Raw genomic sequence first — 19,109 nt, forward strand, 5'->3', positions numbered from 1 at the left:
CTAAATATTCCCAGAGTGGCTAGCCACTTTGTACTAGACACACTAATTTTCATTCCATGGATTTTGTGTTGCTTAGGATAAGAACAAAATCTGGAACAATTTTCATTTAAAAGTTATTACCTGCAAGCTGTAATTAGTCTAATCTTGTCTTTGCAGCTATGGCAGGAGCAGTACATAGGGCACGTAGTATATTCCTATAGTCTTCACTGAATGCTGGTGCTAGAAATTTTGTATGAAAGCTTTCACAGTATATTTGACAGCTTTCTACAAGCATCTGCCAGTTCAGGTTTTTTAGAATTCCCATGATATTCTCCTGCAAGTCATACAACCCATTTACCATTCATTTTGCACCTCTTTGTATATGTTCACTGTCTCCTGTTAGTCATGTGGGATATAGATCCCACAGACAGAGCAGTGTTCTAAATGGTTCATATGAGTGCTGTGTAAGCAGTCTTCATTGTACAGACTGCGTTCTTGAGTATCTACTAATGAACCGAAGTCCTCCACCTGTTTTACCTACAACTGGGCCAATGTGATTATTGGATTTCATATCCCCACTGTTCACTGTATCCAGTTGTTTTTGTCAGCTGAATGTTTCCATTTCTGACTTATTGATAGTTCATTCATAGGATACTACATTTTTTTGATGCCCCCAATTTTACATTTTTGAACATGTAAATAATTAATTTGAAATCTTTTCAAGATATGACCAGATATTCTGGAAAAAGTCTGAGGTTACCATTAATGTTGTCTTTCATGTCGTAAGCAAGCAACATGAGCAGGTAGGGTCGTAACAACTTTTCTGGGCCATGTCTAAAGTTACTTCTGAATCTGTTTATGACTCTCCACCCAAGATAACATGGTGTCTTCCTTATCATCATCCCACTCTAGTCACAAATTCCATTTGATACCTCCCATGATTTTTTAATAAAGGAAGTTGTAATGTGTCAGATTGTGAATCCAAAGGTCTTGGTCAATCTGAGAATTTTTATCTCTCATTTCAACTTCCTCACCTTTGGCAATGATCGTTAATGTGAAAAATGACAAGTTGCTCCTTAGTTGGGAATATGTGTTAACCTGCAGGGTCCCCATATAACTAGCTAGGAAAGTCACTTCAAAAACTGAAGGAAGGTGATGACAGACCATGTCTAATAGGACCTAGTAAAGCAGTGTGGAGTTCAAACGAATGTTGCTGTTGGTGATGGCTTTACCATTTAAAGACAGAATCAAATGCTTATTGAATGCCATGAAATACTCCATATATTTTATTGCTTTGATTAATGGCTTTCAAGGTGTCATTTGAGAAAAGTGAGAGTTAGGATTCGTATGACCAGTGTTTTAGGAATCCATGCTGATTGACAGAGAGAAGGTAATTCTGCTCGAGATATCTCATTACATCTGAGGCCAGAAAACATTCTAAGAATCTGTAACAGATGGATGCCATGATATTGGACGATAGTTAAGTGGACCACTTACGCCATCCTTTTTTTTATGTATGTTATAGTTAAAAGTTGGGCTAACGAAACGACAAATTCTGTATAGAATCTGGGTGTCAATATGTTCTAATGCTTTATTCAGCCTAAATTACTGCAGCTGCTTTCATTACTGCTGATGTATATCACTCATATTTTCATTTGTACCGTTGCGAAAATTAAACCAGGGCAATACACATTTTTCTTTTGTAAATGAACGTTTGGCTTGCAGGTCAGCACTTTTGCTTTGCGAAAGACAATTTCAGTTTCTTTACCACCTTGGGTGTGTAACACCAATTTTTTAGGGCAGAGAGAGCCTTTACATACGACCAGAATTTTTTTGAGTTGTGAGAGGTTTTCGACAAGATCCTCCTGGCTGGTTGTTGTAGGCCTCAAATTTTCACCTATGACAGCAAAACGCCTTTCATTTAGCATATTTCTATGTAAACTACTATGGTTTATTGTGTTGAAAGGGAGTGGTTGATGGCGACAATTTGTACATTGTCGTCGGTTCTGCCGTTGAGACGCGGTGGTGAGTAGGGGGGGGGGGGGGTGAGAGGTGGGTGAAGTAGGTAATGATGTGATGTGTGCTATAACGTGTGGTTGACGAAACGAGAAACACTCGGCAGCTTGAACAATCCGAATTCTTACGCAAAATTGCCCTACGGCCAGTTCATGACGCCTGCACAAAAATTTATTGCATGTCAAGGTTGCACTAATAACGTTTGCGACCAGTTCACGCGAACTTAAGTAAAAATATATCAAACGTGAATTACAGATTAAAAATTGAATAATAGATATTGGGCACACTTTGCCCGACATGTGGGGCGAGAGGCATATCTTCTTTCCGTGATCAATTGCTAGCGAAGATGAGAGCTTTTTCTGTTGTTGTTGTTCCACGATATCTTAACTTGATCTTTAATTACTCTCTTTAGATTAAAGAACCCATACCGACTACACTTATTGCTGTTATTTCTCTGTAGTATCGATATAGCGCTTATCGTGTGCGGCGCCGTCGCGCATAGTGCTTTTATCTTCGTCATTTAAGTGCTTTGTGGCGCGTCCGGACAAGTTATTGGTTCAAGAAAGTTTCGGCTGCAGTTGTCGAAAGATGTTTGACGTTAGCAGAGTGGAAAGAAGCGTTCGTGCGCGTTGTGTAAATTTTTAGTTTTCGCTTGATAGCCACGACATACAGACTGAAAAGACTCTAACTCCAAGGAGTAATTTCATTAAGAACTGGAAACTGTGAAGAACGCATGGGGAGAAGCAAATTATTCGAGGTAAACACTCAGTAGATCAGAATTAAAGTGACAGTTTTTAAAATGATTCCGTGTGTCATACGGCGATAGTAAGCACTGATATATTACTCATGTTAAGTGTACCTTTTTTTAATCAAAGAAATAGTGCCACGCAGTTATTATTTGTCTCGGAACCGTACAGGAGTATTTGCGTCTGATCAGAAAAAGAACAACACCAATAAATTCACAGCGTGTGTTCCCTGTTGAACACTTTGTCACATATTTCATCCATCGAAGGAAAGAGGTTTCAAATTACGACAGTTGCGTTGCGGAACATAAGGCGCAACAGGTTGATACACATTGAGAGGTAGGCGCGCAATTTCTGTCATTCGCGCACAGTTACAATTTTGTGCAGCGTAAACGTGTAGTTGCGAATAAAAATATTTTCGTAAATTCTTTCCTTTGTGCGTTAATACGAGGAAAGACTAATTGACTTCTTTTTGTATCTGTTAGATGCACTTAGCGCATCATGTAATTCGGCGTATTCGTAGATAGTAATCGCTGCTAGTATGTCATCGGTAGAAGTATCTAGCGAGATACGATATTTTCACGGAAATATTAAAAAAAAGGCCTGCACACACTGCTTGGGTATGATGGAAGGCAATGTCGAAAAAGTTTATAGAACCATTCTGTGTAAAAAAAGTTCCTGGCGTCAAAGCCGGTTTTCACATTTTGCAATATAAAATATTGTGACTGTTGTGTGCCAAACTCACCGGCGGCGGAAAGCGAGACATCCTCTTGGATGCAAAAAGTATTTTGCTGCATTGTCGACGTGTAATTGATGATGGTCCGCTTTTAAACAGTCTGCGTTTGCTGGTTAAAGGAAAAAGCGCGAATAGCGTGAGAAAGATCGGGACGGGCGCTGCTGGTGGAAGGATATGTGACAATTACTTTATAATGAAGGAATGAAAAATTCTGAGTGGAAGGGCACGTGAATACACTTGAGTCGGCACCACACGTAATAGGTCGGACTTTCCAGAGTGACATATTCAAACCGTGGCGCGTCGGCTCCGCCAAAGTCTTTGCTGCAGCCCGTTTCACTTCGCTGTGCTATCGGTTTCACCCCGATGTCTCTTACTGAGTGAGGGAGCGCTTTTTCTTGTCATTCGTGTCGTGTTTAGTGAGAACAGAATACAAGTCCCCTTCCGCTATTTCTCCAAAATCACTTAAAAACTCTGTAGGGATATTTTTTCGGAAGGCAAAAATGTCTAACATCATTCGTGCTCCATCAGATTAGAATCACTTTCTTTCCAAATATGAGTGGTGAAAGAGATCCGTACTTTCGTGATAGGGCTCGTCTTTCTGTCAAGAGGAAGTTTACCTAAAGCTGATCAGCTCTGGCGATATCGTACGTTACACATTGTTGCTCGATTCGCGAAACTGAGCTGTATGGCAAAGCGCTAAAGCAGTCCATGCTGTCAGTGGATGGAAATATGTCCAGTTAGACCATGTCTGCGATTTTTATACATTCTTACAGGTGTTTGTTAAAAGGTTCGATTTTTGATGACTCTGTGGACAGATTGGTCTATATAGTGCTATTTGTAATGACATCGATCTCGACGGGTCGTTAAGCCCAAATGGAAAAAAAAAATCTTGAATTTGCCTTGCGTTAGTGTACGGAGATTATGTGCAGTGTGAGGTAGCGACGATATTAACGCACGCGGCGATAGCGCTTAATTTATGCTTCAACGTTTTTTTCTCTGTTTTTGTTGGCCACACCCCTGGAGAGGCACGTATGCTTGGTATGATTTATACACTTTCAATTGCTTGTTGTCAGGGAGAACGTTTCGTATCCTTTGTTGCGTCCTTTTCCTAATTATTCGCATATTATCTAACTAACTCACAAACACATAGCTAGCACAACGTTTACCTACTAAACGGGTGTGGCGATAGCAAACCAATCTGATACTTTGGGCATATTGTCAGTCACGCACACTTATTCAATCTAAGTTTATCTCGCCAGTCTGCCCCAAGGTTCAAATGGCTCTCAGCACTATGGGACTTAACTATTGAGGTCATCAGTCCCCTAGAACTTAGAACTCCTTAAACCTAACTAACCTAAGGACACCACACACATCCATGCCCGAGGCAGGATTCGAACCTGCGACCGTAGCGGTCACGCGGTTCCAAACTGAAGCGCTTAGAACCGCACGGCCACACCGGCCGGCCCTGCCCCAAGGCAAACGCTTTTTGCGTTATACATTTAGTTTCGTTTGAACCCGAAAAGTGGACTTTTTATCACTAGTGGCGTGTGGCATACAGGAATGCTAAGGACGGGGCCTTTCTGATTTTCTCGCGCTAGTATGACGAGTGCGTATCTGTAACGCGAGGTCGTCTGAAACCCAGACCCTCAGCCTTTATCGTTAAAAGCCTATAAGAAGTTTAAAGTCGCCATTCGACTGCCAGATCACAGTCAACAGCATCTTTACGCTGTCTCCGTTACAACAGAGACGATGTTCGTATACAATCCGCTCATCATAATGTGACGGGCACCTCATCTCTCTCTCTCTATCTCTCTCTCGCTCACTCTTTCTCACACACACAAACTTTTCGAAGAGTAATTGAATGCTACATTTCAAGGACACGCTTCTGCACCCTGCCGTTCCTTCCATTTAGTTAGTTACTATAGAGCTCCGTGGCCTACTGTAAGAGTCGTTGGTTGCTTCGGTTCCCGGTGACTGTCTCAAATCTTTCTGTCATGACCAGTCTGAAACGGGGTCCACTCACCGTCAGAAGGACAAGTGAAAAGATGCTTGAATTAAACAAGACAGAAAAACTGTCGCAAAAGCCGCTGAAGTTTCGTCAAAATGAAAGGCTTACACAATGCTAGGATTTACTGAGCATTCATCTTTTATAGCCCCCAATCTACAAGATGCTGTCAGAGTACTGCATAAAATTATGAGAGAAGACATAAAGCGTGTGAATGTACGGACCAGACTGGTATTCCTCACACAGGTGAATTCCAGATTTATGATTTTGTCTTGCTCCATCTATCACGATGATGCGCAGCGACATTCGCGCTTTCGAGAATACACGGTGCCTAAGAATAGCTGCCCGTTAATGTGTATGGCTCGTGAGGTACCACTTCAGTGCAACGTCCTCTTGCAGAATCCTTCTGTGCCTCTCCAGAAGATGCCTCTCCGCCGATTGTCGGTTCCACGATTGTCATTTCGCCGCCTGGCATGCCTTACCATTTTTGTTTCAGTTTAGTGGTATCTGATTTTCTCCCACAGATAGAGAGCATCTTTCCGTTGATCGGCGCGTAAATTGTTAATTTTCTTTCCTTTATTGTCCATAACGCACTGCGTTTGTGTGTCATGACCTAACTAATTTAATGAGGAGGCTGCAAAGCTTTTCTTATTAGACATAGATACTGTATTTCAACTTTGACGTAGCCGTCAAGCGCCCACTATTTCGATCCATGTATCGATTCGAAAATGTCCTTTGTTCTCAAAAGATACGTGCATTACCCGACTTAATGAAAAAGTGATCCAGAGATAGAGGATGGTCCAAAAGTAACCTAGAAAATGAGCTTTCTTAATCAAATACTCGACTTGCGTCGATTTGCAGTAGGATTTTAAAACGCATACCGTGTTCGAACGTTTTGAATTACATCGAAGAAAATAATCTATTGACACAGTCAGCGCGGATTCAGAAAATATCGTTCTTGTGCAATACAACTAGCGCTTTATTCTCGTGTAGTAATGAGCACTATTGATAGCGGATCTCCGATTAATTCTACGTTTCCGCTCCTCACAAGCGGCCTCTAATTACATTGTGTGCCTGTGGTGCATCGTCTCGGTTGTGCGACTGGATTCCTGATTTCTTTTCAGAAAGGTCACACAGTTCGTAGTAATCGATGCAAAGTCACAAAGTAAAGTGGAAGTGAAATGCGGCGCCCTCTGCTATTCTTAACCCATATAAATAATTTAGGAGACAATGTGAGCAGCTCTCTTAGATTGTTTCCAGATAATGTTGTCATTTACCGTCTAGTAAAGTCATCAGAAGATCAAAACAAATTGCAAAACGATCTGTATGATGCCAAAAGTAGCAATTAAAACTAAAAAAAATAAAAAGTGTGAGGTCATCCACACGACTGCTAAAAGGAACGGGTTAAATTTCGGTTACGCGATGAATCACACAAATCTGAAAGCTGTCCATTATCTTGGGGGTACAATGACGAACAACTTAAATTGGAACGGTGGATAGTGTTGTGGGAGATGAAGCAAAGACTACGTTTTTATTGGCAGAACACTTAGAAGATGCAACAGATCCACTAAGCCGAGCGGGATTAGCCGAGCGGTCTGAGGCGCTGCGGTCATGGACTGTGCGGCTGGTCCCGGCGGAGGTTCGAGTCCTCCCTCGGGCATGGGTGTGTGTGTGTGTGTGTTTCTTCTTAGGTTAATTTAGGTTAAGTAGTGTGTAAGCTTAGGGACTAATGACCTTAGCAGTTAAGTCCCATAAGATTTCACACACATTTGAACATTTTTTGATCCACTAAAGAGACTGCCTATACTACGCTTGTCCGTCCTGTCCTGGAGTACTGCTACATCTACATCTACATTTATACTCCGTAAGCCACCCAACGGTGTGTGGCGGAGGGCACTTTACGTGCCACTGTCATTACCTCCCTTTCCTGTTCCAGTCGCCTATGGTTCGCGGGAAAAACGACTGTCTGAAAGCCTCCTTGCGCGCTCTAATCTCTCTAATTTTACATTCGTGATCTCCTCGGGAGGTATAAGTAGGGGGAAGCAATATATTCGATACCTCATCCAGAAACGCACCCTCTCGAAACCTGGCGAGCAAGCTACACCGCGATGCAGAGCGCCTCTCTTGCAGAATCTGCCACTTGAATTTGTTAAACATCTCCGTAACGCTATCACGGTTACCAAATAACCCTGTGACGAAACGCGCCGCTCTTCTTTGGATCTTCTCTATCTCCTCCGTCAACCCGATCTGGTACGGATCCCACACTGATGAGCAATACTCAAGTATAGGTCGAACGAGTGTTTTGTAAGCCACCTCCTTTGTTGATGGACTACATTTTCTAAGGACTCTCCCAATGAATCTCAACCTGGTACCTGCCTTACCAACAATTAATTTTATATGATCATTCTACTTCAAATCGTTCCGCACGCATACTCCGAGATATTTTACAGATGTAACTGCTACCAGTGTTTGTTCCGCTATCATATAATCATACAATAAAGGATCCTTCTTTCTATGTATTCGCAATACATTACATTTGTCTATGTTAAGGGTCAGTTGCCACTCCGTGCACCAAGTGCCTATCCGCTGCAGATCGTCCTGCATTTCGCTACAATTTTCTAATGCTGCAACTTCTCTGTATATTACAGCATCATCCGCGAAAAGCCGCATGGAACTTCCGACACTATCTACTAGGTCATTTATATATATTGTGAAAAGCAATGGTCCCATAACACTCCCCTGTGGCACGCCAGAGGTTACTTTAACGTCTGTAGACGTCTCTCCATTGACAACAACATGCTGTGTTCTGTTTGCTAAAAACTCTTCAATCCAGCCACACAGCTGGTCTGATATTCCGTAGGCTCTTACTTTGTTTATCAGGCGACAGTGCGGAACTGTATCGAACGCCTTCCGGAAGTCAAGAAAAATAGCATCTACCTGGGAGCCTGTATCTAATATTTTCTGGGTCTCATGAACAAATAAAGCGAGTTGGGTCTCACACGATCGCTGTTTCCGGAATCCATGTTGATTCCTACATAGTAGATTCTGGGTTTTCAAAAACGACCTGATACTCGAGCAAAAAAACATGTTCTAAAATTCTACAACTGATCGACGTCAGAGATATAGGTCTATAGTTTTGCGCATCTGCTCGACGACCCTGCTGTGTGGTATGGGATCCTTACTGGTTAAGACTGACGGAGGGTGTTGACAAAATTCAAAGAAGGGCAGCTCGTTTTTATACTGTCACGAAATAGGGTAGAGAGTGCCACGAATATGGTAAGCGAGTTGGAGTGACAGTCATTAAAACAAAGGCGTTTTTCGATGCGGCGAGATATTTTCACTCCCCCAAATCCGAAAATATATTGTTGACGCCTACATACACACGAAGAAATGATTATCGTAATTAAATAAGAGAAACAGGAGCTCACACAGAAAGAATTAACTGTCCGTTTTTACAGCGCGGTTAGAGTGTGCAACATTAGGGAAATACTATAGTGTGAAAATGTTTCGATGAATCTTCTGTCAGGCACTTACGTGTGAATCGTGGAGCAGACGTAGACGAACTCATAGCCTATAGAGCATCTAGTTTACTCATAAATGCAAAGAGAGTTTGGAATTTTTTAACTATGGCAAAATTACGGATGAAGTACGTGCGTTTTACTCCCACGTTTGGCGTTTCCTGTTAAATCGCTATATTGTGAATTGGCATAGAACGTCTAAGAGTCGTGTGCAGTAACAGTCTAGAAGGAACAAAAAAAAAAAGTTAGGAAGGAAGATTAGGGTTTAATGTCCCGTAGTAGCAGAAAAAATACGCCTTGCTACTGCCGCTGGCAGAACCGATTCGATAACATTTTTCCACACAAATGACTTACCGTTTACCCCTATTCCCATTTCCGCAGTAATCTTTCACTCGCGTAATTTTTCGCTACTGATTGTGATACACGTCGTATACAAACGTTGGTCCTGGACGCCACAGTCGACGTTCTCCCAATCGGCAACTTGTCTGACTTGGCGCTAAACCAGACCTGGTTAGTGCACATCGTTCTACATTTCTAACAGCCAGAAAATCTGTGTAAATATCATCGGGAAGCAGTTGGTGCATCTGCAAATGCATACCTCGACTACGTCGTGCTCGTCCGTCATTCTTCACGTCTTTTGATGCTGTTGAGTCAGCTAAGCATGTAGCAACTGTTAGTCATTATAATTCGTTATGATTTTCGTTTTTGAAACGGTCGTTTCCTTGAAGTCCGCCTTTCTTTTGAGTTCTAACAGGTCAATAAACCTTTTCCTATTCAATTCATTGCCAACATTATGAATGCCTTTCGTATGCCGCTTCATACTTTGAGGATGGTGTAGCAAGCACTTCCAATATCGAACCGCCGTATTTAACTTTTATTTCTCAGAACTTCCATTGATTCATCTTGCCGTATTATTTTTGCCCCTTTCTTTGGGTGTGGTTCGTTCGTAGCAACGCTAATAAAGACCCGTTGTGTTTGATAAAATCTAAAAACGGGTTTAGAATCAAGACGATGTAAAACAAAATTTTATTCATTCTATAAATTGATAATTGTAAGCGACTGTGTCATTAATGATCTGCTGTTAGCGATCCCGAAAGCGATCCCGAAAGAATACACAAAATAGTGTTGTACACTTCTTGTGTTGCTCATTATCTGTTCGGAGAATTCGGTTGATGGCCGGCCGAAGTGGCCGAGCGGTTCTAGGCGCTACAGTCTGGAGCCGCCCGACCGCTACGGTCGCAGGTTAGAATCCTGCCTCGGGCATGGATGTGTGTGATGTCCTTAGGTTAGTTAGGTTTAAGTAGTTCTAAGTTCTAGGGGACTGATGACCTCAGAAGCTAAGTCCCATGGTGCTCAGAGCCATTTGAACCATTTTTGAACCAATTCGGTTGATGGCCAGTCTCGGTACTCGTTGATGAGCTAAAACACACTGGTATGCAAAACTTAAGGACAAAAGTGACTTCCGCATGATGTGTCATTGCCGAGTAACATAGCGCCTTGATTCTTGGAACATGTATAGAAATAACTGATACAGTACAGTACAAGCCTTAACTAATATGCAATGATACCAACAAAAGTGACATTTTTATTGAAAAACAGTTATTGCACTGAAGTCACCATGATGTGTGGTGGTCTCCTCACACTGCAATAGACGGGACCTGATTCTTAATACTGTATGTGATCACCAAGGACGGTAATGTATGTTCCGCAACGTGTTCCCTTCCCGGCCACAAAACCTATTCCTTCACCAGCGCTGTCGACAACTGCTGGATGGTCTTTGGTGCCAACGTAACCCAGATCGTCTTGGTTGGATTCAAGTCGAGGGAACGGGTAGGCCACTCCATTCGTCAACTATCCTTTCGTTCCTCCACCTGCGCAGTTGGAAGCGGTCACACGTCGTCATCCATAAAAATGACATCAGATTCAAATGTATTCCCGAAAAGACACACATGGAGAAGGAGCACAGTGTCACAATAGTATTGGTGACGATGCTGTATCTAGAGATTTGGAGGTCAGTATGTCCATTAAACGTTGTGCCTCCCATACCATAACAGCTGGACCACCAAAACCATAATGTTCGACAATGCTGGACATATCCTCATATGTCGAGAGGGCGCAACATTTAATGCACACAGGAACATAGTCGAACATGATCGCTTTGGTAGCCAGGTGTTACAGTATGGGGAGGCATGATGTTGCTTGGGTGTACTCGCCTCCTAACCTTTGAACATGGTACACTCACTGGTCAATCCTATTCCGACAATGTACTCCTTGACCATGTGCGTCTTTTTTGGAGCACATTTGGCCCTGACTTTATTTTTATGGATGATAGCGCACGACCGCATCGAACTGCGCAAGGGTAACGATAGATATTCGGCGAAACGACTGTCCTGCCCATCGACCCATTGTGGGATGCGTTTAGGAGATGTAGTTATACACATGCACGAACGACCATCCAGCAACTGTCAACTGCACTCGTGAACGAATGGAATGTCCTGCCGTAAGAACTCCATACCAACCTTTTGGCCAGCATGGGAGCACGTTGCATAGTATGCACAGCTGGCTGTTGTGATCACACGCCCTGTTAAGAACTATGCCCCACCTTTTGTAATGTCCAGGGGATCATAATAAGTAGTGGAGACTTCAGTATATTTATAGTTTTTAAATAAAAGTGTTGTTTCCGTGTGTCTAACGGTGTGTTTCCATCAGGCACCTTCTGTACTATACTTCAGCAGATTTTTCTACACAAGTTCCAAGTTTCATCTAGCTATGTTACTTGGCAATGGCACATCATGCGGAAGTTACTTTATTCCTTGTACTATGACCATCTTCTTAATAACATGTTGGCACAGCTTTGGAACGCAATACAGCAGCGATTCTGCATGGTATTTACGAGGGGCGTTTGAAAAGTCCGTGCAAAAATAAAAACTAGTCGCGTGTTTGAGGTGAACCTTTTTTATTTTTCGACATAGTCTCCTTTTAGACTTATACATTTCGTCCAACGCTGTTCTAATATGTTGATCCCTTCCGAATAACAGGAATTGTCCAAGTCTGCAAAATAGCTATTAGTTGCTGCAATCACCTCCTCGTTTGAATAAAATCTTGGTCCTGCCAGCCATTTCTTCAAATTGGGGAACAAATAGTAGTCCGAGGGAGCCAAGTCTGGAGAACAGGGGGGATGTGAAACGAGTTGGAATCCTATTTCCATTAATTTTGCGACCACAACTGCTGAGGTGTGTTCTGGTGCATTGTCGTGATGGAAAAGGACTTTATTGCGGTCCAGTCGCGGGCGTTTTCCTTGCAGCTCGGTTTTCAAACGGTCCAATAACGTTAAATAATATGCACCTGTAATACACTCCTGGAAATTGAAATAAGAACACCGTGAATTCATTGTCCCAGGAAGGGGAAACTTTATTGACACATTCTTGGGGTCAGATACATCACATGATCACACTGACAGAACCACAGGCACATAGACACAGGCAACAGAGCATGCACAATGTTGGCACTAGTACAGTGTATATCCACCTTTCGCAGCAATGCAGGCTGCTATTCTCCCATGGAGACGATGGTAGAGATGCTGGATGTAGTCCTGTGGAACGGCTTGCCATGCCATTTCCACCTGGCGCCTCAGTTGGACCAGCGTTCGTGCTGGACGTGCAGACCGCGTGAGACGACGCTTCATCCAGTCCCAAACATGCTCAATGGGGGACAGATCCGGAGATCTTGCTGGCCAGGGTAGTTGACTTACACCTTCTAGAGCACGTTGGGTGGCACGGGATACATGCGGACGTGCATTGTCCTGTTGGAACAGCAAGTTCCCTTGCCGGTCTAGGAATGGTAGAACGATGGGTTCGATGACGGTTTGGATGTACCGTGCACTATTCAGTGTCCCCTCGACGATCACCAGTGGTGTACGGCCAGTGTAGGAGATCGCTCCCCACACCATGATGCCGGGTGTTGGCCCTGTGTGCCTCGGTCGTATGCAGTCCTGATTGTGGCGCTCACCTGCACGGCGCCAAACACGCATACGACCATCATTGGCACCAAGGCAGAAGCGACTCTCATCGCTGAAGACGACACGTCTCCATTCGTCCCTCCATTCACGCCTGTTGCGACACCACTGGAGGCGGGCTGCACGATGTTGGGGCGTGAGCGGAAGACGGCCTAACGGTGTGCGGGACCGTAGCCCAGCTTCATGGAGACGGTTGCGAATGGTCCTCGCCGATACCCCAGGAGCAACAGTGTCCCTAATTTGCTGGGAAGTGGCGGTGCGGTCCCCTACGGCACTGCGTAGGATCGTACGGTCTTGGCGTGCATCCGTGCGTCGCTGCGGTCCGGTCCCAGGTCGACGGGCACGTGCACCTTCCGCCGACCACTGGCGACAACATCGATGCACTGTGGAGACCTCACGCCCCACGTGTTGAGCAATTCGGCGGTACGTCCACCCGGCCTCCCGCATGCCCACTATACGCCCTCGCTCAAAGTCCGTCAACTGCACATACGGTTCACGTCCACGCTGTCGCGGCATGCTACCAGTGTTAAAGACTGCGATGGAGCTCCGTATGCCACGGCAAACTGGCTGACACTGACGGCGGCGGTGCACAAATGCTGCGCAGCTAGCGCCATTCGACGGCCAACACCGCGGTTCCTGGTGTGTCCGCTGTGCCGTGCGTGTGATCATTGCTTGTACAGCCCTCTCGCAGTGTCCGGAGCAAGTATGGTGGGTCTGACACACCGGTGTCAATGTGTTCTTTTTTCCATTTCCAGGAGTGTAGTTTTACCCTTTTCTAGATAGTCAATGAGGATTATCCCTTGCAAATCCCAAAAGACAGTCGCCATAACCTTTTCAACCGAAGGAATGGCCTTCGCCTTTTTTGGTACAGATTCTCCCTTGGTAACCGATTGCTTAGATTGATCTTTGGTCTCAGGAGTGTAGTAATGTATCCATGTTTCATCCACAGTGACGAAACGATTCTTAAAATCCTGCGGCTTCTTCCTGAACAGCTGCAAACAATCGTTGCAACACTTCACACGATTCCGTTTTTGATCAAGCGTGGGCAATCGCGGAACCCATCTTGCGGATCTTGTCCAAATGTTTATGCAAAATATTATGTACCAGTTCATTAGGGATGCCCATAGCACTAGCAATCTCACGCACCTGAACTCTTCTGTCATCCATCACCATATCATGGATTTTATCAATGATTTCATGAGTCGTAACCTCCACAGGGCGTCCAGAACATGCAGCATCACTTGTGCCCATATGGCCACTCCGACAAATCTGAAACAATTTTGAACTGTTCCAAGCGAAGGCGCTGAGTCACCGTAATGTTCACCAAGCTTCTCTTTAGTCTCCTGAGGCGTTTTTCTTTTCATAAAGTAATGTTTAATCACCACACGAAATTCTTTTTCGTCCATTTTTTGACAATCACTGGACTTCGTTGATCCACACGAATGCCAAACACAAAGAAGTAGATCAATATGGCTGAAACTTGGTGTGCGTTCCTTCCAAAGATGCTACTAACTAAACATGACCTCGATACGTGCCGGTGGTGCCATCTATTGGACTTTTCAAACGCCCCTCGTATTCGACATGTCCTTGGTAGGTTTCCAGAGATCGATGCACCTGATGTCTACACACAAGTCACGCAGTTACCATAAATTACCGGCCGGTGGCTCTGGGCACAGAGATGGTGCCGAATAGCATCTCTGACGTGTCCCATCAAGTTCAGATAAGGTGAATTTGGTGGCCAAGAGAACAAATAAGGTCACTGTCATGCTCCTTGAACTACTGTAGCATGTGGCCTTGTGACGTGGGCAGGTATCTTGCTGGAAGGTGCCGCTTCTGACAGGGAAGACATGAAATATGTAGGGATGCAGGTGATTTTCAATAATGATCACGTAGTCCACAGCTGTCATGGCGTCTCTGTTACTACCGCATGTCCCATCGCCCCCCCCCCCCCCCCTCTCCCGGCCTCCATCGGTGGCGCGGTATTTCGAACAGTCGTTTTTCCTGAATCCTTTGATCCACTCTCCAGTTCCGGAGATCTCGTGTTCACTGCCATCGTAATTGACGATACCACTGTCTCAACATAGGAACACGTATGGGTCATGTACAGAAGAGCCCTGTGTTCAACTGTGCACTGCAAGGAGTGCTCCGTAACACTAGTGCCTGCACCAGTTTCGTGTTCTGTCGTCAGATATATCATACGGTGCTGTCTGTCCTACTAATACGCTGTGGGCAAGATTCGGACCTCTATGTTCTGTGAAGAGGCGTGCTCGTTCAACTCCTAGATCTCTGATTGCGAGTTTCACCACCCTTCATCCGCTTTCATAGATTCTCGTGACAGTAGCACGCGATCAACTGACCAACTTCGCCGTTTCTGAGGTGCTTTCAAGATGAAGTGCCACAACAATCTGCTCCTTGTCACAGGCACTTTTGTCAGCGGCCCTTATCGTCACTAGAATGGTTCGTCTCTGCTCTGCTTATATACGTTCCCTAACGTGTCACGTGGCCGCAACGCAACCAGGCAGCATTCAGTCTCGCGGTGGATAGCGGTCATAATGTTTTGGCTCTCCGGTTTACGCAATAGTGCTAGCCTAAACCTGGATCTTTCTCCTGTCTGGCGCACAAACTACTATCACTTCACTTTCCTTGGATTATCAGGACCAACATTGACACCCAACTGGCACGTCACATCCAATATGTGATAGTCGTCTGGAAGGACAGCAATGCGAACTCATCAAAACTCATCCAAGTGCATGAATTGAGCTCACTATCGCTATAGTATACCAGCCTACGATCTCTTTGCATAAACATCTAGAAAACGTGGAAACCAGCATCACACGTCCACAGAACGAAGTCGCATGAGGAAATGCTGTGACACAGAACTGGCTCCAAATGCGAGGATGATATTTTGGCTCACCCTTTCCCATTCTACGTGGCTCCCATTGTTTACATCTTCGAAATACTGGACTGGCTTTTATACGTTGGTCTCTTGCTACGGGTAACTGATTCTACATGAACGGTATAGGTGTTCTGTGCTTGCTGTCTACGGTCAACTTCGATAGTGCTCACAAGTACACAGCACAACGCAATTAAAGTGTCACTTCTTTTAAAACCTCGTCATTTTCTGTCATTGCGACGCAGACGTTCTTAAATTGGTTTGAAGGTGCCCACAAATTTCCTCTGCAGCGGTATAAAAGCGTGACTCCTTCCGGCGTCACCCTCGAGTTCGGCAACGTTTCAAACGGCAAGGTGTCGCCTTATGCGAAAAAAGGCCAGAGTTCGGAAGTTCATGTGTGGTGTAAGGTGGATTAATGATGTCACATCAGTACCAAATTTCACCAAAATTCTTCTTAACGCTACCGTGAACGTGTAAACGATGGGCAGGTCGTTACACAGACCCTTATCCACATTCCATAACTTCTCTTGACGCCTCTACAATGGAGACCAGAATCCAGACGTCCAATGCTGAAATAACGCTGTTTTCTTACGGATGGCCGAGGAAAAGATTTCAGAGACACCGCTGCTCAGAACAGACATGAAAAGGCCTTTGCAGATCGCATAGAGGGTGTCAGTGAAACTACCCCTTCCCTTGGGGCGTCCATTTACATACATTTCGCGGTCCAAAACGGCAGTTTGCAGTTCGATGTGCAACAGAACGACGTTCTTCACAACCTTAGGCCCTGCTGAAATCGCTTGGACGACCGATCCCTTCTATAAGAAAGAATACTTCGGCTGCCTCGGCCACGGAAGCAGCTACCATACGAACACCAACAATTTGCCCGCATTCGAATTAAAATTGCTACACAAGGAAGATGACGTGCTACAGACGCGAAATTTAACCGGCAGGAAGAAGATGCTATGATATGCAAATGATAAGCTTTTCAGAGCATTCACACAAGGTTGGCGCCGGTGGCGACACCTACAGCGTGCTGACATGAGGAAAGTTTCCAACCGATTTCTCATACACAATCAGCAGTTGACCGGCGTTGCCTGGTGAAACGTTGTTGTGATGCCTCGTGTAAGGAGGAGAAAGGCGTACCATCACGTTTCCGACTTTGATAAAGGTCGGATTGTAGCCTATCGCGATTGCGGTTTATCGTATCGCAACATTGCTGCTCGCGTTGGTCGAGATCCAATGACTGTTTGCAGAATATGGAATCGGTGGGTTCAGGAGGGTAATACGGAACGCCGTGCTGGATCCCAACGGCCTCGTATCACTAGCAGTCGAGATGGCAGGCATCTTATCCACATGGCTGTAACGGATCGCGCAGCCACGTCTCGATCCCTGAGTCAACAGATGGGGACGTTTGCAAGACAACAACCATCTGCACGAAGAGTTCGACGACTTTTGCAGCAACATGGACTATGAGCTCGGAGACCATGGCTGCGATTACCCTTGATGCTGTATCACAGACAGGAGCGCCTGTGATGGTGTACTCAACGACGAACCTGGGTGCACGAATGGCAAAACGTCATTTTTTCGGATGAATCCAGGTTCTGTTTACAGCATCATGATGGTCGCATCCATGTTTGGCGACATCGCGGTGAACGAACATTGGAAGCGTGTATTCGTCATCGCCATACTGGCGTATCACCTGACGTGATGGTATGGGGTGCCATTGGAGACATGTCTCGGTCATCTCTTGTTCGCACTGACGGCACTTTGAACAGTGGACGTTACATTTCAGATGTGTTACGACGCGTGGCTCTACCCTTCATTCGATCCCTGCGAAACCCTACATTTCAGCAGGATAATGCACGACCACATGTTGCAGGTCCTGTACGGGCCTTTCTGGATACAGAAAATTTAGGACTGCTGCCCTGGCCAGCACATTCTCCAGATCTCTCACCAATTGAAAACGTCTGGTTAATGGTGGCCGAAGAACTGGCTCGTCACAATAGGCCATTCACTACTCTTGATGAACTGTGGTATCGTGTTGAAGGTGCATGGGCAGCTGTACATGTACACGCCATCCAAGCTCTGTTTGACTCAACGCCCAGGCGTATCAAGGCCGTTATTACGGCCAGAGGTGGTTGTTCTGGGTACTGATTTCTCAGGATCTATGCGCCCAAATTGCATGAAAATGTAATCACATGTCAGTTTTAGTATAATATATTTGTTCAATGAATACCCGTTTATCATCTGCATTTCTTCTTGGTGTAGCAGTTTTAGTGGCCAGTAGTGTAGTTCCGTAATAAAGCAGTCACAACTATACAAAATACAGTTCTGACCAAGACTTACACTTGCAACGTATTGAGGTCATTTTAGAGATGCCGTTCGTGGTGAAATGGAACAGCACAACCTGCAGGCATATCTAACGTCTGCATTTGTGTTCAAGCATGCATTTCTCGCCATCTTCCCTTCTTTGTCCAACCCCTGTATTTTCTGGTCACGATGGAAAGGAATGCGCGTGCAGCGGTCGCGTGATCGTGCATTTCCTATTCCGGCAGTGGGCGGCTCTATATACAGCGCAGACACGACCACGCATCCACGTCCGGGTGCGGAGAATAGGCGGCGCTCTCAAATCTCATTATACGGCGCGCAGCGTTCTTTTGTCCTTTTGTGGCGTCGGCCGCTCTGCCGCCGCCAGGAGCTGCTCACCCCTCCCCTGTTATCATCTCTCGTCTGCGGCGTCTTTGTGTCGCAGGCTGAGCCCAGATCACATTTTAATACGCTGATCTTATGCTACCTGCTTCTCAGTACCTGCCTCATTAAGGCTCCCCCGCCAGCTGAATTACAATTTCATTATATATTTCCCACTGTTTGCTTATCAGAAATTGCTGGCCCTTCCACTATTTCTGCACATTTCTGCGTGGTGCAGGCAACCGCGTATTTTATGCGAGTGCGGAGACGATCTTGTGCTTCTTTATTCACCGTCTACGAGATGAAGCAGTACATTGAGATGTTATTTTTACCCATGATTGTTTGAAGACACCACGGTTGTTTTCGTAAATGTCACTCAAGGAGTCCGGCCCCGGTAGCTGAGTGGTCAGCGCGACAGAATGTCAATCCTAAAGGCTCGGGTTCGATTCCCGGCTGGGTCGGAGATTTTCTCTGTACAGGGACTGGGTGTTGTGTTGTCCTAATCATCATCATCTC

At 45.1% G+C, this 19,109-nt stretch overlaps 1 protein-coding gene across 2 annotated transcripts in view; it reads left to right on the top strand.

Annotated features, from left to right (window-relative positions):
- Window positions 1-2,573: 2,573 nt before the first annotated feature.
- Window positions 2,574-19,109, top strand: part of LOC126174897 (putative protein TPRXL) — a 475,391-nt gene continuing 458,855 nt past the window's right edge. For both annotated transcript variants that reach the window (XM_049921320.1, XM_049921321.1), the window contains exon 1: window positions 2,574-2,752. In XM_049921320.1, the coding sequence (XP_049777277.1) occupies window positions 2,729-2,752 (24 nt within the window). In that variant the 5' untranslated portion in view covers window positions 2,574-2,728. The remainder of the gene's footprint in view (window positions 2,753-19,109) is intronic.

The sequence above is a fragment of the Schistocerca cancellata genome, chromosome 3 (genome assembly GCF_023864275.1).
Source record: "Schistocerca cancellata isolate TAMUIC-IGC-003103 chromosome 3, iqSchCanc2.1, whole genome shotgun sequence".
NCBI lineage: Eukaryota > Metazoa > Arthropoda > Insecta > Orthoptera > Acrididae > Schistocerca > Schistocerca cancellata.